This window comes from Asparagus officinalis, chromosome 7, assembly GCF_001876935.1.
Source record: "Asparagus officinalis chromosome 7, Aspof.V1, whole genome shotgun sequence".
Taxonomy (NCBI): domain Eukaryota; kingdom Viridiplantae; phylum Streptophyta; class Magnoliopsida; order Asparagales; family Asparagaceae; genus Asparagus; species Asparagus officinalis.
The window spans coordinates 130,289,257-130,312,116 of record NC_033800.1 but is presented as its reverse complement, the minus strand read 5'-3'; the positions used below and the strand labels follow the sequence as shown (position 1 = coordinate 130,312,116).

At 37.8% G+C, this 22,860-nt stretch overlaps 1 protein-coding gene and 1 pseudogene across 1 annotated transcript; both read left to right on the top strand.

Annotated features, from left to right (window-relative positions):
• LOC109847761 lies at nucleotides 278–8,152 on the top strand (annotated as a pseudogene).
• Nucleotides 12,676–15,725, top strand: LOC109850681 (probable 2-oxoglutarate-dependent dioxygenase JRG21). Its single transcript, XM_020420739.1, has 3 exons — nucleotides 12,676–13,179; nucleotides 14,374–14,701; nucleotides 15,318–15,725. The coding sequence occupies exons 1-3, from the start codon at nucleotides 12,698–12,700 to the stop codon at nucleotides 15,576–15,578; spliced, it is 1,071 nt and encodes a 356-aa protein (XP_020276328.1). The 5' UTR covers nucleotides 12,676–12,697; the 3' UTR covers nucleotides 15,579–15,725.

The following is a 22,860-nucleotide window of genomic DNA, read 5'->3' as shown; positions in this document are numbered from 1 at the left end:
TTTGTCAGATTGGTATAAATTTTCGATTCCGGCGTCATATAAGCTTTAAATTTGGTCGGAGTTACTGTTCCGGTCAGGACTGATGAGATTTTTTTTGCAAAAAACCCCATCATCAAATACAATTTTCTGCTCCTAAACCCCTCCTCTCCCTCCTCCTCCCCCTCTCCCTCCTCATCCTCTTCAACCTCCCCCTCTCCTCATCCTCTTCCTCTTCCCAATTATTTAGTCTCCCCTCCTTATCCCTTCACCTCCATCTCCAATCATTAAACCCCCTGCTTCCCCTCTTTCCCCTTCTCCTCACGCCTAAAGTGCTAATAACACACACCAGCTAGACTTCCTAAATCTTTACAATCTCCTTCCTCTTCCATGGCTTTAGAGACATGGCTCACTCGAGTCAAGTCCGCCATCCGCTCTTCAGTGACCCAATAAACATCATCAATGATCCTCACCAAGAGATCCTCCACCGTCGGCATCCTCGCTTTCGAGATCGTCTGCCTCATGTCCAAGCTCGTCCATCTCTAGCGATCCCTCCGACTCCCAAATTTCTCGCCTCCGCCACGAAACCATCGCTATCGAAGGAGTTCACAAGGTCGTCTCCGACGATGACGCGCTTCTTCTAGGGCTGGCCTTCGCCTCGTCGCCGCGACCCTCCGCCTCGACGTCTAATCTGAGCAAGCAATGCGCCGATCAGGAGCTCCGCAGGTTCGATCAGAGGTTCAAGAGCTACGCGGACTCGGGCGTGGATCCGAATCGGTGGGCGATGAGCGCCAAGGAGATGGACTCCAGAGTCAAGAAAATGGATCGATTGATAGCAGCAACATCGGCTCTTTATAAAGAGATGGACAAATTAGCCGACTCCGAGCACGGATTGAAGAAAATGATTGTCTAGAGCAAACCGAACAAGATGACGGTGGACAAGATGACGGCGGTCGCCGACGTCCAACATAAAATCTTCTGGAAGAGACAGGAAGTCAAGTTCCTGCGACAGAGCTCGCTTTGGGGATCCACATTCGACGTCGCGATCTCGCTTCTATCTCGATCGATCTTCACGATTCTTGCGCGAATCAAGCACGTGTTCGGTATTGACACTATGACCGCAATCCCTCTCCCTCCTCCTCCTCATCCTCATCAAATACAATTTCCTCGTTGGGGAGGCCGGGTATTAGGTCGTCGGAGATCCATGCGCCGCCGGTCGACATCGGAGGGAGGAAGAGGAGGAGGGGGAGGTTGAAGAGGATGAGGAGGAGGAGAAAGCGGATGAGGAGGAGGAGGGAGAGGGGGGTTAGGAGCAGGAAATTATATTTGATGAGGGGTTTTTTTACAAAAAATCCCATCAGCCCTTGCCGGAACAATAACTCCGGTCAAATTTAAGGCCTGTATGGCGCCAGAGTCGAAAATTTATTCCAATCTGATAAAACCAAAAGAAAATATACGATCGATCTTCACGATTCTTGCGCGAATCAAGCACGTGTTCGGTATTGACACTATGACCGCAATCCCTCTCCCTCCTCCTCCTCATCCTCATCAAATACAATTTCCTCGTTGGGGAGGCCGGGTATTAGGTCGTCGGAGATCCATGCGCCGCCGGTCGACATCGGAGGGAGGAAGAGGAGGAGGGGGAGGTTGAAGAGGATGAGGAGGAGGAGAAAGCGGATGAGGAGGAGGAGGGAGAGGGGGGTTAGGAGCAGGAAATTATATTTGATGAGGGGTTTTTTTACAAAAAATCCCATCAGCCCTTGCCGGAACAATAACTCCGGTCAAATTTAAGGCCTGTATGGCGCCAGAGTCGAAAATTTATTCCAATCTGATAAAACCAAAAGAAAATATCAAAACTAAAAGAAAATATACCAACATGTTACCAAGCCTCTAAAAAATATACCAATCTGACCATTTTAACGACTATTGTAGTTATAAACACCGCTGGTATCTCTAGGAAAATTTACAAAAAAATATGCGGCTGCTATTATTATTGTTGTTATCTAGCTGCAGGCTAAACAAATAGTGACTTTTAACACTATGTTTTAGAGTTTCGTAACGAGTTTTGGAGTTTCCTAACGAAGGGGAGTGGAGGAGACAAGAAGGGAGAGGAAGTGAAAGCACCCCCAAGACTTGGTCAATGGGTGTTTTACCCCTAAAAATAAAGATTTTGTTCTCTGAGTCCCCAAAACACAAAACCCAAGACATTAAAACATGTGAAGACCATAATACCCTTCTCTCTCTCTCTTTCTTTTATTATTAAAATATGATGAGGGATTATTTTATTATTTCTCTCTCTCTCTCTCTCTCTTTATCATGATGTACCAAGAGGATCTTTAGATAAGTAACCTTAACAATTAAACCTGTAACCTTAACAATTAAACCTGTAACCTTAACCATTAAACCCGTAATCTTAACAACAAATCCGTAACCTACACAACAAATCCACAACCTTAACAACAAACCCTTAACCTTAACAACCAACCCGTAACCTTAACAATCAACCCGTAACTTTAACAACCTCCCAATACAAACAACCAAAATAATAAAAAACGAAAATAATAAAATAATCCTCATCAATCATTTCAACTATCCTCTTGGTACATCATGATAAAGAGAGAGAGAAAACAAAAATAATAAAATAATCCCCATCATATTTTAATAAAAAAAGAAAGAGAGAGAGAGGATTCATAACCTTAACAACAAACCCTTAACCTTAACAACCAACCCGTAACTTTAACAACCTCCCAAAAAAAACAACCAAAATAATAAAAAACAAAAATAATAAAATAATCCCCATCAATCATTTCAACTATCCTCTTGGTACATCATGATAAAGAGAGAGAGAAAACAAAAATAGCAAAATAATCCCCATCATATTTTAATAAAAAAAAGAAAGAGAGAGAGAGATGATTCATAACCTTAACAACAAACCCTTAACCTTAACAACCAACCCGTAACCTTAACAATCAACCTGTAACTTTAACAACCTCCCAAAACAAACAACCAAAATAATAAAAAATGAAAATAATAAAATAATCATCATCAATCATTTCAACTATCCTCTTGGTACATCATGATAAAAAGAGAGAAAACAAAAATAATAAAATAATCCCCATCATATTTTAATAAAAAAAGAAAGAGAGAGAGAGAGAGGATTTATAATCTTAACAACAAACCATTAACCTTAACAACCAACCCGTAACCTTAACAATCAACCCGTAACATTAACAACCTCCCAATACAAACAACCAAAATAATAAAAAACGAAAATAATAAAATAATCCTCATCAATCATTTCAACTATCCTCTTGGTACATCATGATAAAGAGAGAGAGAAAACAAAAATAATAAAATAATCCCCATCATATTTTAATAAAAAAAGAAAGAGAGAGAGAGAGGATTCATAACCTTAACAACAAACCCTTAACCTTAACAACCAACCCGTAACCTTAACAATCAACCCGTAACTTTAACAACCTCCCAATACAAACAACCAAAATAATAAAAAACGAAAATAATAAAATAATCATCATCAATCATTTCAACTATCCTCTTGGTACATCATGATAAAGAGAGAAAAAAAAACAAAAATAATAAAATAACCCCCCATCATATTTTAATAAAAAAAGAAAGAGAGAGAGAAGGGTATTATGGTCTTCACATGTTTTAATGTCTTGGGTTTTGTGTTTTGGGGGCTCAGAGAACAGATTCTTTATTTTTAGGGGTAAAACACCCATTGACCAAGTCCTGGGGGGTAGGAAGCATGTTCACTTGGCTTTTGGGGACTGAAAGCATTTTTCCCTAAATAATATTAGGTTTGAGAGTTTAGTAAAGAAACTTGAGAAGAATTATTTATGAGCCGTTAGATTTATGTCATGATGATTCAAAATATTTGACCTCTTTTGTAACCCAATTTCGAGGTTTTATCCTTTCTCGCCCCCTCCATCTTCAAACTTGAGGGGTGGCGGAAGGTTAATTAAATGGAGTGAGCTTTTTTATTTCTTTTCAACTCTCCTGCATTCACCGCCATCCAAACAGAGCATAACTCTAGGTTTTTTTTTTAGCTTTTTTAGCTCGTGAATGTCTTTTTTGCCTCATGAGTAAGTGGGACAAGATGTATACAAAATTACTAAAAATAGTCATAACTAAACAAATAGTAGCATAGTTTTCACTATAAGAAATAGTCATAACTAGAAGAGATAGCTAGTGGCGTAGTTTTAAAAAAGCTATCTAGAGAAGTCATAACTAAAACAAGTAGTAGCATAGTTTTAAAAAGCTAGTTGAGCGCTCCCATCTAAATCTAGTCGGTATTTTGGTCACCCGCCTAAGTCTTGAAAGCATCTTAGAATATATGCGGATTGCAAAGCTTGGATCATAAAATAATTTTCTTCGTTGTTGCTTCTACGTTCCTCCAACCTCCCTTGCCGCCTCCTCCAACTCCAAGCATCGTTTCCATCCCCTCTAACTTCCAACAAGATCTCCTCCACCTCTAGTATGTATATGTACGTATGTACGTATGTATATAGGGGTGGCACTACAGGCACACCCTCAGGCACACCTTGTGCCACACCCCTCTCTCAGCTACAGTGCACAGAGCCCACACATGGGATTAAAAAATCCCATGTGTGGGCCCCGTGCACTGTAGCTGAGAGAGGGGGTGTGGCACAAGGTGTGCCTGGGGGTGTGCCTGTACCATTTTCCATGTATATAGATGAACAACTATCTACTTGAGTGGATAGAAGCATTTTTTGTCCATTTAAAAAGAATCCACCCCCTCCCATTTATTAAAAGAAGGGTAAAATAGGAAATAACAAACACGGAAACATAAATGAGAGAGAGCCTCTCCTTATTTCTTTCTTGGGCGGCAGAAGCAAAATCTTAACGGGGGAGGGGGCGAAAAGAAAAAGAAAAAAAAAGAAATTATCGTCCCTCTCGATCGCAAGGAACGATGAATCCCCTCTCCCTCCCCTCAGAGCAACACACACCAACTCTGACTCCGTCGGGGTCCCGAAAGGCGCATCTCCGACGCTACCCATCTCCCCCTCTGCCGCGAGCACCAAGCACCACTTCGCCGCCATCATCTCCTCTCTCCCCCGACCCCATCTCCTCTTCCCTCCCATGTTGATGTAGACCTACATGCCGCTCGCTTTGGTAAATAAAAAATAAAATGCTTGGTGAGGGTAGTTTGCAATCTAAGTTATTTGAGCTCCAGAAAGGTTCAATAAGTTAACCTTTCCGTATTTTGGAACTCAATGCTGTATACTTATTCCTTCTATATATGGAGTCTCAAGTTGCATCCTGTTGAGCTGGTTTACTTATTTACACTGAGATTTTTCTTAATCAAAGCAATACATAGTCTTTATGAAAATAAAACTATAATTCATTTGCAAAAGTGTTCTTAAGGTGACGCCTTAGATAATCATCTAAGGACGCGGCCTAAAATCACATGATTGAGCTACATTGTGGATGATCCGCTCCGTTGAACTTGATCTACATATTCTAAAACCCCAACACACCAAGTTTGGGGTGAACTCATCGTCGTTTGACCCTCCGTCTAGCCATGTGAAAAGTTCTATTCATTCGAAACCGTTAAAATTGATACGAGTGGATGAATGGTCAAACGATGACGGGTTTACTCCAAACTTAGTGTGTTGGGGTTTTAGAATATGTAGATCAAGTTTAACGGAACGGATTATCTACAATGTAACTCAATCATGTGATTTTAGATCGCGTTCTTAGATGATTATCTAAGGCGTCACCTTAGGAACACTTCTCCCTAATTCATTTTGTGTTAGAGAAAGAGGCAAAAAAAAAGTTAACAATTCTGTGATACTTTCTCTAACTCACTGTCATTCTTAAGAAGAACGTAAGTATTTCTTATATCATATCAATTATTTATTAAACAATGGATTTGCTTAAAAGAAACAATGAAACTTACGTAGCATTTAATATAAAAGAGTAAACAAGAATTTAACTATAGGGAATAAAATTCCTTCGTAACATTTTTTTGGCTAAACTCCATTTGTACGTTCATGGGTGATTTCCTCAATGACGCCTCAAATCACACAAAAAGTTTGAGGCCACATGCTAGAGCCAAGGAGAGGGGAAGATGGCGGAGTGATGTATGCTTAGCCCTGTCATAACAATGTAGCTGTAGGTTTTCTCTTTCACTAGATAATGCATGTAATAACAATATAGTTGTAGGTTTTCTCAAAATAACTCTGTCATTGCCCTATCATGGTTGACTTTTTCATATTAGATGTATATGTCATATTTTAAATTTAATTATTCAAAGTGCATTTACTAAAATTAAACTCATGATAGAAAAAGTTAGAACAGTTGCTTATATACATACTGCTTCTGAACAAAGACTTAAAAGATGGAAACAAATGTGTAAAAGAAAAAATATTAAGGCTAGACTAATTCCAAAAGATGTTGACCATAGGTGAAATTTCACCTATGCAATGTTAAGTGTGGCAATAAAATATAAAAAAATTATAAATGATTTTATAAATTATTATGCTTCTAGTTCTAGCTCTGGTAGCACTTATGGAATAACTGAAGATGAATGAATAATTATATATAATTTAAATAAGATATTACAAGTTTTTTATGATGCTACTATGTTATTATCTGCTTGTTATTATCCAACTATTACTTTAGCTGCTCTACAAATTTTAAATATTCAAAAATTTTTTACCAAATATCGTATGGATGATACTTTTGGAGCTATAATTTTTAAAATGGAGAGCAAATTTAATAAGTATTTTAGGTCTATTCCTCATATTTTAGGTTTGGGGGTTCTTATTGATCCATGTTTGAAGGATATTGACCTTCGAAGTTTGTTACAATCATTGTATGGTGGATAGATTATAGACTTAGATGATGGATCCACCCTTACTGCTACTTCTCATCATTTAGCTATTAGAAATTATTTTCAAACATTATATGATGAGTATGCAGCTAGACATGGTGTAGCTGCACAACAGTCTGCAGCTTCGATGCCTTCGAGCTCAAGCCGAGGTAAACGTGTAAGTTTTGATAGGCATACAATGATAGCTGAGCTAACTAGTGGGTCTGGACTTGGATCATCATTGGAGGTTTCTAAAATAGATGAATATTTATCAGCTTCTTTAGTTAAATGTCAAGAAAATGCTTTAGATATTTTGCAATGGTGGAGAGTATATGTAAGTATAGTTCATTGAAAGGAACGAAGTCCAATTTATATTTTGCAACGTTGTCATCCTCTACTTGGAGAAATCTAACCATAGTTTACCTGCAGAAACAGATGAGTATTTTGCTCTCCGTTGTTTGGTAATTGCCAAATACGGTAAGTACTCTGAACTTGGATATCACATGTATCTTTCCCTCTTCAAGCAATGAACTAAATCTTGACATCTCAGTATGTCCGATTGTCCCTTGACAGTGAGTGCCCTATGCAGTTGAATATCAAATTATTGGTATGATGAAATATGTATTATTGATCGATCAAAATAACGTACGAAGAGTAATCAACATGTTAAATTAAATATATTGTTGCTTACATTTTCATCCAATAGTGTTAGATGCAACCCGAATATATCCCTATTCTTGATATTGACATTGTCCCAATTCTAGTCACCCTTACCTTAATGATTGCATCATTATCTTTGGTAGTTAAATTACTGATGGTTGTGTAGCTAACAAGCGCCATCTGTTCGTCCTTTAATCTACAGCTAAATACTGATTTCATCAATTATGCAACATTAATTATATTTTTAAGATATGAAATAGTGCATGAATATAACAATTAAGTTTAAGGCATTGACATATATCACATATATCTTTCCCTCTTTAGGACATTGACATGATTATCTTGTTTTGCAGGACATTCACATATATATAAAGGCTTTGCATGCAATCAGGCAACAAGCAACATGCAAACGGCAACATGACAAACTACTTGGATATGTAATTTCTTAACCGCGTCGTCTCCTACATGACAAACTACTTGGCACTGACGGTTATTAGCTGCGGAGAATGAGGCGGTAGGAGTTGTCAATCTGAAGGTAAAATCTATTTAAATTCGTGATTTTCCAAATTTTGGAGATGTTTTCTATTGCGAAAACTCTTGAAATTTGTTTTTTTCCAGTTCTTTATTGGTTGTGTCGGTTGGCATGCTGAAGATGTTTGAGAAGTTGCTACAGAAATTTATTGTGTGTTGGTTGGTGCCCTGATCATGTTTACAGAAGTTTAGTTGAGGACGATTGACATTGACATATATATATATATATATATATTCATATATATATATATATATTATATATATGATATATATATATATATATATATATTATATATATATATATTATATATATATATATATTTTATATAAAATATATATATTATTATATATATATAATATATTATATATATATATATTATATATATGTTTTGTTGCATCAGGTAACATGCACATGCAAAGATCAATCATGACAAATTATTTTTGATATGTAATTAATTGTAAAAAAGTGGGATTATATAGAGGAGAAACATGAATGCAATAAGATGTAGAATTACCTAAGCTAGCGAGATGAGCTGGTGAGAGCAATTTTTTTTTGAGTGAATTATGAATGTAATAATTGTATTATACTAGGATTATATAGAGGGAGTAAACATCTGAGGGGGGAAATCTATTTGGAGAGGAATTTCAAAAAAATGGAGAATATAATCTTTTTTTTGGGGTGGGGGTGGGGGTGGGGTGTGGGTTATTTTAAATCTTTTATGTTGAATAAAAGCGCTAAACAGTGTAAGTGTAGTGGGTATTAAAAGCTGAGGCTATACTATTTTGGGATTTCCAGATTTATTAGAATTATTAAAAAAAATCAATATAATGGAATATAATAATAGTTTAATGTAGGTTTTGGGTTTCCTTTTTATAAAAGTAATTTTATATATATATATATATTATTATATATATATATATATATATATATATATTATATATATATATATATATATATATATATATATATATATGAGATAAACGGGAGGTGAGCTGGCAGCGTAGGAAATATTTCATGCGGCTGCAAGTGTAATGGCATGTGAGCGCACAAAACGAGTGACTAGTAGGGGGGCTCACATGTCATACACTTGTAGCGCAGGAAATTTCTTCGCTGCCAGCTCACCTCCGGTTTTCTATATATATATATATATATATTATATATATATATATAATATATATATATAAATAATATATATATATATATATATATATATATATATATAATATATATATATATTATATATATCAGAAATGGAGAAGCTGGTAGTCACGATCAAGATCCCAGTGCGCTAACGCTCCTGACTGAATGACCCCTACTTAGTTATGATCTAGTAGGGGGCTTCAACATGTCATAGAGCTATCAGCTCAGGGGCGGTGAGCTGGCTGCTTCTTCTCCAGCAACCTCATATATATATAGTATATATATCATATAATATAATATATATATATATATATATATATATATATATTAATATATATATATATTATATATATTATGGGTATCCTTGTCCATGAGGAGAGGATTCCGTCCTTGACCGTCTCTAAAATCACGATGATTTGAGCGCGATATTATGAATGATCGCTCGCGTTGAATTGATCTACATATCTAAAACCCCAACACACGCCAAGTTTGGGATGATCCGTCGTCGTTTGACCCTCCATCTGAGCGGCCAGTCGTGATAAAGTTCTATCATTAAACAGGGTTAAATATTGATACGAGTGAAATGAAGGGTCAAACGAGACGGGTTCACCCTAAACTTGGTGTGTTTGGGATTTTAGAATATGTAGTTGAAGTTTAACGGAGCGGATTCATCCATAATGTCGCTGCAATCATCGTGATTTTAGAGGTTCAAGGATGAATCATCTCCTATGAAAAGATCACTCATTAATCTCATATATATATATTTATTATATAGATATAATATTATATTATATATATATCATATATAGTATATTATATATATTAGTAATATTATATATAATAATTAACATCTATCTTTAGTTCATTAGAGTAGCTTAAGCATGTTTGATGAACGTATAAACCAGAAATATAAATCAAAAAAAATCTATGCAAGCACGTACGGACTTAAAGTGAGAAGCTAAAATGAGAAACTATAAGCTGCTGATATACGTTGCTTTGGTGTCAGGGTTGCTTAGGTGTCAGGCAAGAAAAATAAAACGACAAAAGTTCGTAAACACGTCCCTATCTATATCCATGCAAGCACGTACGGACTTCACGTGAGAAGCTAAAATGTGAAACTATAAGCTGATGATATACGTTGCTTAGGTGTCTGGCAAGAAAAAAATAAAACGACAAAAGTTCGAAAACAAGTCCAGATACATTGCACTCAAACTCACGCGGTCCCCATGAAACTTGAAACAGCCATATTAGAGGGACTCAGAACGAGAGATTAAGAGAAGCAAAAAAGAAGACTATTTTCAGAGAGAAGACTACGTTAGCAATTGGCCGCCATAAACTCTCGGGGAGGAGTCATAGATTGACATACCCCCTCTTTTGGCTGGAGGGGAGAATGTTGGGATTTACCGTCCAATATTTTTGGGTTGCCTATTGATTAATAGTAATTAAGGCCCATGTTACATTCTCTTTGCAGCAAAAATGGATGGGAGGCGGACCCCACTTGGACTAGGGAAAGGAATTCATGGTTCTTTTATATGGTGATTAATCTCCATAAAATTTCTAACAAGAAATTCCAACTTTTCAAATTACCATGAATATCATATCTTTTGTCATTTTTATGAAAAAAACCAGAAAACAAATTCAAGTTGTTAGCAATTGCCTTGAAATTCGGCTACATAGATTAAGTTATTAGTTAATTATTAAGTTAATAAGTGATTATATCATTGTGATGATTATGAGAAAAGAATTTGGGCAAGCCAAAAAAAAAATAATTTGAATAGTGGGGTACGTAGTGGGGTAGGCAAATCATGATGGTTGTGAAAGAAAATGAAAGATATTTCTCTCAATTAATTAGTTATATATGGATGTTCATGTAAGTATATGTATGGTTATAGAACAATGAGAGGTAATTCATGGTTTAGTGGGATAGCGAAAAGTTCCGACTTTTCAACTTACCATGAATATCATATCTTTTATCATTTTTATAAAAAATGAGAAAACAAATTCAAGTTGTTAGCAATTACCTTGAAATTTGACCATATAGATTAAGTTATTAGTTAATTATTAAGTTAACGAGTGATTATATCATCATAATGATTATGCAAAAAGAATTTGGGCAAGCCAAAAAAAGAAGAACTTTTTTTTTGTTTGAATAGTGGGGTGGTCGGGTGGGCAATTAAATCATGATGGTTGTACGTGAAAGAAAATGAAAGATAATTCTCTCAAAAAATTGAATAGAGAGGTGGTGGGATGGGAAATTAAATCATGATGGTTGTGAAAGAAAATGAAAGATATTTCTCTAAAAAAAAGTTGAATAGTTGGGTACACAATTAAATCATGATGGTTGTGAAAGAAAATGAAAAATATTTCTCCCAAAAGCAATTGAATAGTGGGGTAGTGGGGTGGACAAGTAAATCTCATGACTAAATTTGTAAAGAAGAGACTGATGGTTAAACTATTTAATTTTGAATTTCAAACTTAAGATTTTAACTCATCTAAGACAAACCTACCACTCAAAACTTTAACCGAAAAAAATTTATCTTATTCTCATAATGCAGAGAAAAGAGGTACTCACTAGCTCTTCCTTCATAAGCATTTTATATTAGTTAATAGATGATATTTAATTAATATATTATATTTAATATATATATATATATATATAGTATATATATATATATATGATTATAGCTATAATAATATATATATGAGGATATGGGTATGTTTTGGTATCAGCGCACAAAATTTGTGCTTGGTAGTGGAGGAATGATATTATCGTTCACTTATTCAAATGGGGGGATACATTCAAAAGCGTTGAATGTGGTCCCTCCCAATGACATGAGTGGATGAGAGATGCTACACCTCAACTACAAGCACAAAATTTATGTTCTACCAAGTATTAAACCATCTCTCTCTCATCTTCTTCTCTCTCTATATATGTATATTATAATATATATATAGATATATCAGTATATATAGATTAATATCATATATATAATTATATTATATTCAGAAATATGGAGACCTTGGTTACAATTGCTTAAACAACTTGGTTAGTGATGTGGCCTAATCTTGACCCTACATCACACCTCGAAAGATAGAGCCTCCCACCCTATTCACTAACTCCAATGTAGATTAGGGTCAAAGATTAGACACATCACTACCAAGTGGCTTGAAGCAACTTGTACCAAGTTCTCCATTTTTTCTTCTCTCTCTCTCATATATAGTATGCTATATATTATAATATTGTAGCTTAACATATTTGAATAAACGTATAAACAAAATAATATAAATAAAAAAAAAATCCATGCAAGCACGTACGGACTTAACGGGAGAAGCTAAAAACAGAAACTATAAGCTGATGATATACGTTGCTTAGGTGTCGGGCAAGAAAAATAAAACGACAAAAGTTCGAAAACAAGTCCAGATGCATTGCACTAAAACTCACGCAGTCCCCATGAAACTTGAAACAGCCATATATATATATATATTAGAGGGACTCAGAACGAGAGATTAAGAGAAGCAAAAAAAAGAAGAAGATGGGTTCAGAATTTGATCCAGACTTCATTCAGAAACCCGACCAGCGACCCAACCTCGACATCTCCGAGGCCGAATCAATCCCCATAATCGACCTCTCTCCACTCCTTACCAGTCCCTTCATCCCCGGTGACGATACGCTACCTATAAGAACCCTTGTTGCCGAAATCAAAGCAGCCTGCAGTGAAGTTGGCTTCTTGCAAGTCATCAACCACGGAGTCCCGATCGAACTCCTTGAAAGAGTTCAGTCGGCAGCGAAGGAGTTCTTCGCTCTGCCGACAGAGGAGAAGAGGAGAGTGAGGAGGGACGACGAGAATTTTCTAGGGTATTATGATATGGAGAATACAAAGAATGTTAGGGACTGGAAGGAAGTGTTTGATTTTGCAGTGAATAACCCGATGATTGTTCCGACGTCGAGTGAGGTTAAGGAGACGAGGGTGCAGGAGATTTCGAATCGGTGGCCGGAGTATCCAAAGGATATGAGGTAATTAATTAGTTAGAGGTTATTAACACGTCTTCAATATTGATTCCTTCTCATACTTGCTTTTTGTAGCTGGCACCTTTAGTTGCAATGCAATTAACACCAGCACACGTTGCAACTATTATTACTTGTACCTATAGTTAAAATTGTTTAATTCAATTTTTAAATTTTACGACTCGCATTTCCATAGTTCTCCTTGGTAACTTCTTATATGCAACTTGTTTTTATTTATTTTTTAAAGCATTTAAATTTGAGAATTGAAAATATTTTTAGAAAATAATGTTTTGAAAAAAGTGGCAATACTTTATCAAAAAGATATTTAGCCAACGATAACTTTGTAGTAAAATAATTTTAAAAAATAATATGCTTTTTAGAAACTTAGAGAACAATTATATATTTTTTTCAAAAAATATTATTTTTAGAAAATATTATTATTTTAAATTTTACTTTTGATAAATAAAATAATATTTTTAAAAAATAATATTAATAAGAAATAATTTTTGGAGAAAAATAATGTTTTTGGAAAAAAATATTATTCTATAAAAAAAGATTATTTTATGAAAATATATTGTTTATTTGAAAAAAAAAATATTTTTTGATATATTTATTTTGGAAACAAATGATAATTTTTAAAAAATAATATTTTATAAAGAAATAAACTTTTGGGAAAATAATATTTTCCAAAATAAATGAAACTTTGATAAATAATATTTTCTAAAATTAATATTTTTGAAAAAGAATAATTTGCCAAAAAATTACTTTTGAGAAAAATAATATTGTTCGGGAAAAGTAATTTTTAAAAAATATTGTTTCCAAAATTAAAATTTTTTGATAAAATAATTTGTTGCGACTACAATTGTAACTTAAGTGGATTTATAGTTCATTTTCGTCAGTCAAAAATAGCTACAAGTCAAAAGTTTCAACTACGGTGGTTTTGCAACTATAATTGCAGCTATAAATGAGCGGTTGCAACAAAACAAAATGCATGCAACTGGACAAAAATGGCCTAGTTGCATGTATGTAAACTTACAACAACCCAAGTTACACGCTAGGAATTCTATCTCTACTTTTCAATAGATATATTTCCTCGTGATTTGGATTACAAATAAGTATCTGATAAAACAAAAATATGTTTTGTGAACTCTCTGCCTCATCCGAATGCTTCTACTAACTCCTCTGAAATTCTTTTTTCCACAGAGATGCCTGCATAGAATACGCAAAAGCCGTCGAAAAACTCGCATTCAAACTGCTGGAACTCATGGCCATGAGCTTAGACTTACCAGCCAAGCGACTGAACGGCTACTTCAAGGACTCCCTAAGCAGAGTCCGCTTAAACCGCTACCCTGCGTGCCCCTCCCCTGACCTTGCACTCGGCGTGGGCCCACACAAGGACCAAGGAGCCCTCACCGTCCTGGCACAGGACGAGGTCGGTGGCCTCGATGTCAAGAGGAAGTCCGATGGCCAGTGGGTCCGTGTCAAGCCTGCTCCAAACTCCTACGTCATCAACATCGGCGATCTCATCCAGGTTAAAAAATGGCGTCTATCTAATACTTTTCCAATGTCTGGTCAAATCATTACCATTTGTTAATATAATTATCATATTTTCAACATATAACTAATTGCATATACACCTCGTGTAATATCACTCACTGATCCTGTGCGTTTTTATTAGCACCTAAGCCACGCAATGCCCAGACCACCATTATTTATATAGATGTGGAAATTAATATATCTCCTATACTATACATGTACAAATAACAAAAGGGTAGTCATGAAAATAAATTTCTAATCCTCTATAGTACAGAGTGTTTATCTGTAACTGACCTTGTAATACGAATGTTAACATGGGAGCGCAAGTGATAGGTATCTACGGTATTTACATCTAATGTCATAGAAATTGAGACGGGAGAACCAAATCACCATTCTTCAATGGTAAATCCTATAAGCCTTAATTTCTTCGAAGTAAATCCGATAAATCTGAGAGAGATTTTACATAATCTTTCATTTCCTGACTAGCATTCATGTCTCCGCGAGTCAAAAGAAGAAAAACAAAGACTGTAATTTAACTTATGGAGAAAACCATTCTCATAATTTCTTCATTTCCAAGCAGTTGATATTTCATAGCAAGTTCGTCCATGCAGGTGTGGAGCAATGACAAGTACGAGAGCACGGAGCACAGGGTGTCGTTGAACTCGGAGAGGGAGAGATTTTCCTTCCCATTCTTCTTCGATCCTGCACATCATATAATTATGAAGCCTTTAGATGAACTTGTGACTGAAGATAATCCGGCTAAATACAATGAATTCAGTTGGGGACGTTTCTACAGGTCTCGGAGGAGCAGCAATTTTCAGAAGATGGGAGTAGAAAACTTGCAGATATCTCATTTTCGGAAGAACAATTGAAGTCCGGCCTGCAGGTATATCCTTTTCGGAAGATCAATTGAAGTCATGTAACCGGTTTGTTCGCAACTTGTAGCTGCTTGTGTGCGCTTGTATTCTAAATAAAGATGTCGAAGGGGAACAATTATTATTACTATTATTATTATTATTTGTTGTGTTTGATTCTAAATCAATAGTCGCCTTCTATCCTTTTTTTTTGTCGTACGTACTGAAATTTCACTTTGACGCGTGAATAAAAAGAAGGATTTGGATGTTCTTCACTATGAAGATGACAGCACTTGGCTACAATCGTACCTACCGGTTGTCGCTAGGATGGTCAGTCTGAGTAACCCAGGTTCAAATCATAACATGTGTGAGATTACGTGAGTAAATTAGCCTATTAACGAAGTTAATAATTTGTTTGGAGTTATTTTATTTTTTCAAAATTGATGATTGGTGATAGTTTTATAAATATTGAGATTTGGAGCATAGTTTTGCAAATATGCAGGATTAAGGGTGTATAAATACAAAAGACCTGGAAAAACTTTCAATCACGAGGGTAATTAGTTAATAATGATCTTATATACCATGGGGAATAAAGTGTAAGATCACTCAAAATTTCTCAAAACTCCTTTGGTCCTCTCGTGAGGCCTGAAGACATATCACATGAGTCGAGGTTTCTCGTGAATATTCTCTCTACCCTCATCCGCAAACAACAGAACCAGCGAGATCTCATCCACCTATTTTCCCTCCACCTCTAAATTGTTCTCAACCATTTATATCTTATCCCGTTTGTCTGTTTGTAATAGTGTATATACGAGGGACTACATTGTAAAACATGGTGTATTATGTAATTATATATGTAATTATCATTGTGATATAAATACATACAAGTGACGGCTCCAATCTAGGATTAAAGTCAAATCTTCACTGGTGAATCCTCTCTTCTCTCTTAATATTTCTCATCGTATCATAATGACACCTAAACCCCTAGAAATCAATTTCTTTTATCTCAATCAAAGCGATATTCAGCAATCGTTCAACTCATCTCCTTCTTTTGTTTGAAACCCGAGCAATCTGCATCCTCTACAAAGGTGTGTGATGGCCTCCACATCATCCACATTGACATCAACAACCGTAAAGTTAACTTTACCAACGTTGACTGTACCAACCACGTTTACGTCAGTGATGACTACAATCAATAGCAATTTAATGGCACCCTTGACTCCTTCCCTTGGAGATCCAAGCTTTGTTGTGTTTGATTCTAAATCAATAGTCGCCTTCCATCCTTTTTTTTTGTCGTACGTACTGAAATTTCACTTTGACGCGTGAATAAGAAGAAGGATTTGGATGTTCTTCACTATGAAGATGACATAACTTGGCAACAATTATACCTACCGGCCGTCGCTAGGATGGTCAGTCTGAGTATGCTTCTGATTGGTGGACCCAGGTTCAAATCATAACATGTGTGAGATTACGTGAGTAAATTAGCCTATTAACGAAGTTAATAATTTGTTTGGAGTTATTTTTTTCTTCAAAATTGATGATTGGTGATAGTTGCTGTCAAAAATAAAAATTATTAGCATAAAAATCCGAAATAAAAGAATTAGAAATTCGAGCCTGATCGGGAGCAGCCGTATAAATACTGCCCTAGAAGATTGAAAACCTGCCTATTGTCCTGACGCAGATGGTCCTCTCTCCCCTAGCGATAAAACCCCCGGAATTCGGCTTGTCACTGTACTCAATCGAGAGTGGCAGAGCTTCTGCTCTGATGAAGAACGTTGTCCAAAAGAAAATTAATAGTATCCAACAATTTTCAGAGAGGAGGGAGAAGCTCTCATTTAAGAAAAGGATAGAAGAGATTGTTTTCTATGTATTTTCTCGAATTGGGAAGCCTCTATTTATAGGAGTTGGAAGCTGTAGCCGTTGCTCATAATCCACGCACGTTACTCGTATTCCGCGTAACCTCCGCACAATCTCCGCAACCGTTACATGACCGAGTAAAAAAAAATTGTGTAAAACATGCAAAAATAAAATCTAGAGAAGTAATTCAAAACCCAAACAATACAAAACCCAAAACACTACTCAAAGCCAAATAAGAGGTGAAGCAATATAAACCCCTTACTATTCATCACATTTTCTAATGTGTGACTATTCACAAAGGCAAAAATATTGCCTTTTCATGAACAAAATAGCCAACAATAGTTTTATAAATATTGAGATTTGGGGCATGGTTTTGCAAATATGCGTGATTAAGGGTATATAAATACAAAAAAAAACTGGAAAAACTTTCAATCACGAGGGTAATTAGTTAATATTGGTCTTATAAACCATGGAGAATAAAGTGTAAGATTACTCAAAATTTCTCAAAACTCCTTTGGCCCTCTCGTGACTGAACACATATCGCGAGTCGAGGTTTCTCATGAATACTTTCTACCCTCATCCTCAAACAACATATCCAGCGAGATCTCATCCACCTATTTGTTGTGCGCCGCGGAAGCCCCAAATAGACAATATCAAAAGCACACACAAGAACAATAGTAGACCACAAGAGAACACAAGCTACCAATCACAGCAAGAACACAAGATATACGTGGTTCGGCAATGTGCCTACGTCTACGGGGCAAGGAGGGGGTAGCTTTACTAATTAAATCAAAGGGGAATACAAATTAAGGTTACAAATCTTACCCAAAACCCTCTTACAAGACCACTTGATCTCTCCAATAGACTCCAACAATAGAAGCCCTAGAATCGACCGACACCAACTCTGCCGCACAGTAAGCCTTGTGTACGAATGCGGTCGACCGGACCGGTCGACCGCCACCCGTTCAGACTGAAACCTGAGCCTGAACACTGAATCTGTCATCCTCTGCTGCTGATTCTACAAATCTCCACCTCGGCGAGCGTTTGCCAGAACTGAGCCGACACCAAAAAGCACCCCAAATCAACTTAACCGGCTGCATCTGCAAGACTGCCTACGTATCCTCTTGCCCAAGGAATCAAGCCAAACGTAGTTCATCCAAATGGCCGCCAACGGCCTCAACAATGAAGAATATTCAACAAATTCAAACAGTGACCAAACTTCACACCTGATACAACTTTGGTCAACATATCAGCAGGGTTATCCTTAGTGTGGACCTTCTCCAACGTGACATCACCATCATCTAATACGTCACGTACAAAGTAAAATCTGACACCAATGTGCTTTATGCGTGCATGGTAGACTTGGTTCTTCGCCAAATAGATAGCTGACATACTATCACAATGTACCTGAATGGTCTCCTGTGCAATCCCCAAATCATCCAACAAGCCATGTAGCCACAAAGCCTCCTTCACTGCTTCAGTCACCGCCATATATTCCGCCTCCGTAGTAGAAAGCGCCACTGTAGACTGAAGAGTACATCTCCAACACACCGGTGTACTAGTCAATGTAAAAACATAACCTGTAGTGGACCGACGCTTGTCAAGATCTCCGGCATAGTCTGAATCCACGTAGCCAATACAATCCTGCCCTGTCTCATCATTCTTCGCAAATATCAACCCAACATCCACGGTACCCTTAATATACCGTAGAATCCACTTCACGGCCTCCCAATGCCCCTTCCCGGGGTTGTGCATGTACCTAGATACCATGCTCACGGTCTGTGACAAATCTGGCCTCGTACATACCATAGCATACATCAAGCTACCCACTGCACTGGCATACGAAACTTTGGACATGTAGTCCCTATCCTCCACTGAAACTGGTGACATCAAAGCTGAAAGCTTAAAGTGGGGAGCTAATGGAGTACTCACCACCTTGGTATTACCCTCAAAACTGAATTTCTTCAGCATCTTCTGCAAGTAACTCCTCTGTGTAAGCTTCAATCTCCCCTTCACCCTGTCTCGCTCAATCTCCATACCCAATATCTTCTTAGCCTCTCCCAGGTCCTTCATTTCAAATTCAGATGACAGCTCCTTTTTCAATTTCCCAATAGCTGAAGTGTTCCTAGAAGCTATGAGCATATCATCAACATATAATAACAAATAAATGTGCTCACCATCCTGTAGCTTGCGCATATAAACACACGGGTCATAAGGGCTCCTCGTGTACCCTCGGCCAATTATAAAGCTATTAAATCACTTGTACCATTGTCGCGGTGATTGCTTCAGTCCATAAAGAGATTTCTTCAATTTGCACACCAAATTTTCTCTTCCTGCAGCTTTAAACCCCATAGGTTGTGTCATGTAGATCTCCTCATCTAAGTCTCCATGTAGAAAGGCCATCTTCACGTCCATTTGGACCAAATCTAAGTCCAGCTGTGCCACCAATGCCAATAGTATCCGAATCGACGAATGCTTCACAACGGGTGAAAACACCTCATTGTAGTCAACGCCCTCAAGCTGTGCATATCCCTTAGCAACCAATCTGGCCTTGACCGAATGTCCCCAATAGAAGATACCTCCTTCTTAGCATACACCTACTTGCAACCAATAGCTTTCTTACCCTTCGGTAGCTTTGCAAGTTCCCAAGTGTCGTTCTTCTGAAGAGATTGCATCTCCTCCTCCATAGAATTCCTGCACCTAATGGAATCAGGGCTGGACTCTGCCTCCCTGAATGTGGCAGGAATAAGATCATCAACGACCTCCACAGATAAAGTATATGCTACCATGACATCATCATATCTAGCTGGCCGACGAATCTCTCTCCTCGGTCTATCTGCAGCAATGGACCTCTGAGCATGACCCTGCTCCTGAGCCTCACCATCAACTGTATCCTCCAAAAGCCCAACTGTCATCTCATCTCCTTCCAGTGCCACCTCTGTAGGAGTCTCAATGGACACAGTGCTGACTGGAGTGGGTGGAGTCACATCATTCTCCAACTGCTGTGATATCCCTCCTGTCTGATCTTCCTCCACCTGCTGAGGAATTCGAGGCTTCATCATGTACGCCTCATCAAATGTGACATCTCTGCTAATGACCATCTTCTTGTCTTGTGGATCCCATAATTTGAAGCCTTTTACACATTCTCTAAATCCCACAAAAAACGCCTTCCTCGCTCTCGGATTTAACTTCCCATCACTAACATGAAAATAAGCTGGACACCCAAATATCCGAAGAGTATCATAATCACTAGCCACAGAACCATACCAATGCTCCAAAGGAGTCTTCCCCTCTATCGCAGTGCACGACAACCTGTTAACGAGATGGCTCGCATAAACCAACTCCTCGGCCCAAAAAGATCTAGATAATCCACTCTGTGTCATCATACATCGCACCTTCTCCAGCAAGGTACAGTTCAATCTCTCGGCCACCCCGTTCTGTTGCGGTGTCTCTCTAACTGTGAAGTGTCTTCTAATGCCATGATCCCGGCAAAACTGTAGAAATGGATCACTCTTATACTCTCCCCCATTGTCTGAACGAAGAGTCTTCACCTTTCTACCTGTCTGCAGCTCCACTTTCTTCTTCCACTCCACAAATATATCCAGGACCTCATGTTTATGCTTCATGGTATATACCCAATTCCTCCTGGAATAATCATCAATGAAAGTGACGAAATAATTTGCCCCACCAAGCGATGTGTGCTTAGAAGGGCCCCAAACATCTGTGTGAATGTAGTCTAATATACCTTGGGTGTTGTGAATTGCGGTGCCAAACTTCACTTTAGTCTTCTTCCCAAGTATGCAATGCTCACACAGCTCCATCTTGCAGGTCTTTGCACCTTTCAGTAGCCCCTGTTTTGCCAATGACTGTAGGGACTTTTCACCTGTGTGTCCAAGCCTCATGTGCCATAGTGTGGTAGTGTCCTCCTCTGTGGTGATAGAAGCAGCCAGACCCCCTGTAACTGTCTTTCCCTTCAAGTAGTATAGGTTGTTTTCCCTGACACCTCGCATCACCACCATGGACCCCTTCATGACCTTCAAACTAGCATCTTCTAAGATCACTCTATAGCCGGATGCCTCCAAAGTTCCAAGAGAAATGAGGTTCTTCGTCAACTGCAGCACGAACCTCACTTCTTTCAATTCCCTAGTCACCCCGTCATGCATTCTGATTCTGACTGAGCTAATCCCACTAATAGGACAAACGTGATCGTTCCCCATGAGCACCACGTCTCCTCTCTTCAACTCCTCAAAGTTGGTAAACCAATCCCTCTTAGGGAAAATGTGAAATGTAGCTCCCGAATCAAGCATCCACTCCGTAGAGTCGGCATAACAAACAGACGGCAGTGCGGGACAAGAATAACCGGAAGAATCCGAATCTGAAGTGTCACCAACAACCTTGGCAACATTCACCTCTGAAGCTTATACAGCTTTCCCCCTTTGCTTCCCGGCTCTATCCTTCAACTTTGGGCACTCATTCTTCTAATGTCCCTCTTCTTTGCAAAAGGCACATTGATTTCTACCAACACTTTTATGGCCACCCCTATTCTTTGATTTTGAGCGGTTGAACTTTTGGCGGTTTGGACTACGGCCACGAACTGCAAGTGCATCACCCGATGCCTTCTCGGAGGGCTCACAATCATTCTTCCTCAGCTCATAATTCACCAATGCCGAGGTCACCTCCTTGTAGCTAACTGTAGTTCGCCCATTTATCATAGTAAGAACAAAGGTACTAAATTCATCATCCGGCAATGAACACAATAGTAACATCGCCTTGTCTTCATCCTCCACCATGATATCAACATTGGCCATATCCGAAATCAGCTTTGTGAAGTTGTTAACATGCTCTCGAATGGAAACTCCTCTCTTCATCTTGAATTGGTAGAACCTTTTCTTTAAATGAAGCCTATTCTCAATGCTCTTTGTCAAATATTTTTCATTGAGCGTTTCCCACAATCTCTTTGCCGATGTCTCGTTCATCACATCATAAATAAGATCCGGCGTCAAGCATGACCGAATCACCCCACAAGCCCTACTGTGTATTTTATTCCAAACCCTATCATCAATCTCCTCAGGTTTCTCTTGAAACTCAAAAGTCTCCTCTAAATTTTGTGCATCTAAGGCGTCCATCACTTGACACCTCCATAAACCAAAGTTAATCTTGCCGTCGAACTTTGGGACATCAATTTTAGTGTTATTGATGCTCAAATTTTGGATCGCCTTTGTCAAAGCCGACCCCGATGTACTAGTAGCACTTGAACTAGCCCTGCTTGTTTCAACCATATTATAGATCTACTCTTCAACCAAGAATCCAACAGTGAATCCTTCGAACAAAACTCCCAAATCCAACCCGGAGCTCTGATACCACTTGTTGTGCGCCGCGAAAGCCCCAAATAGACAATATCAAAAGCACACACAAGAACAATAGTAGACCACAAGAGAACATT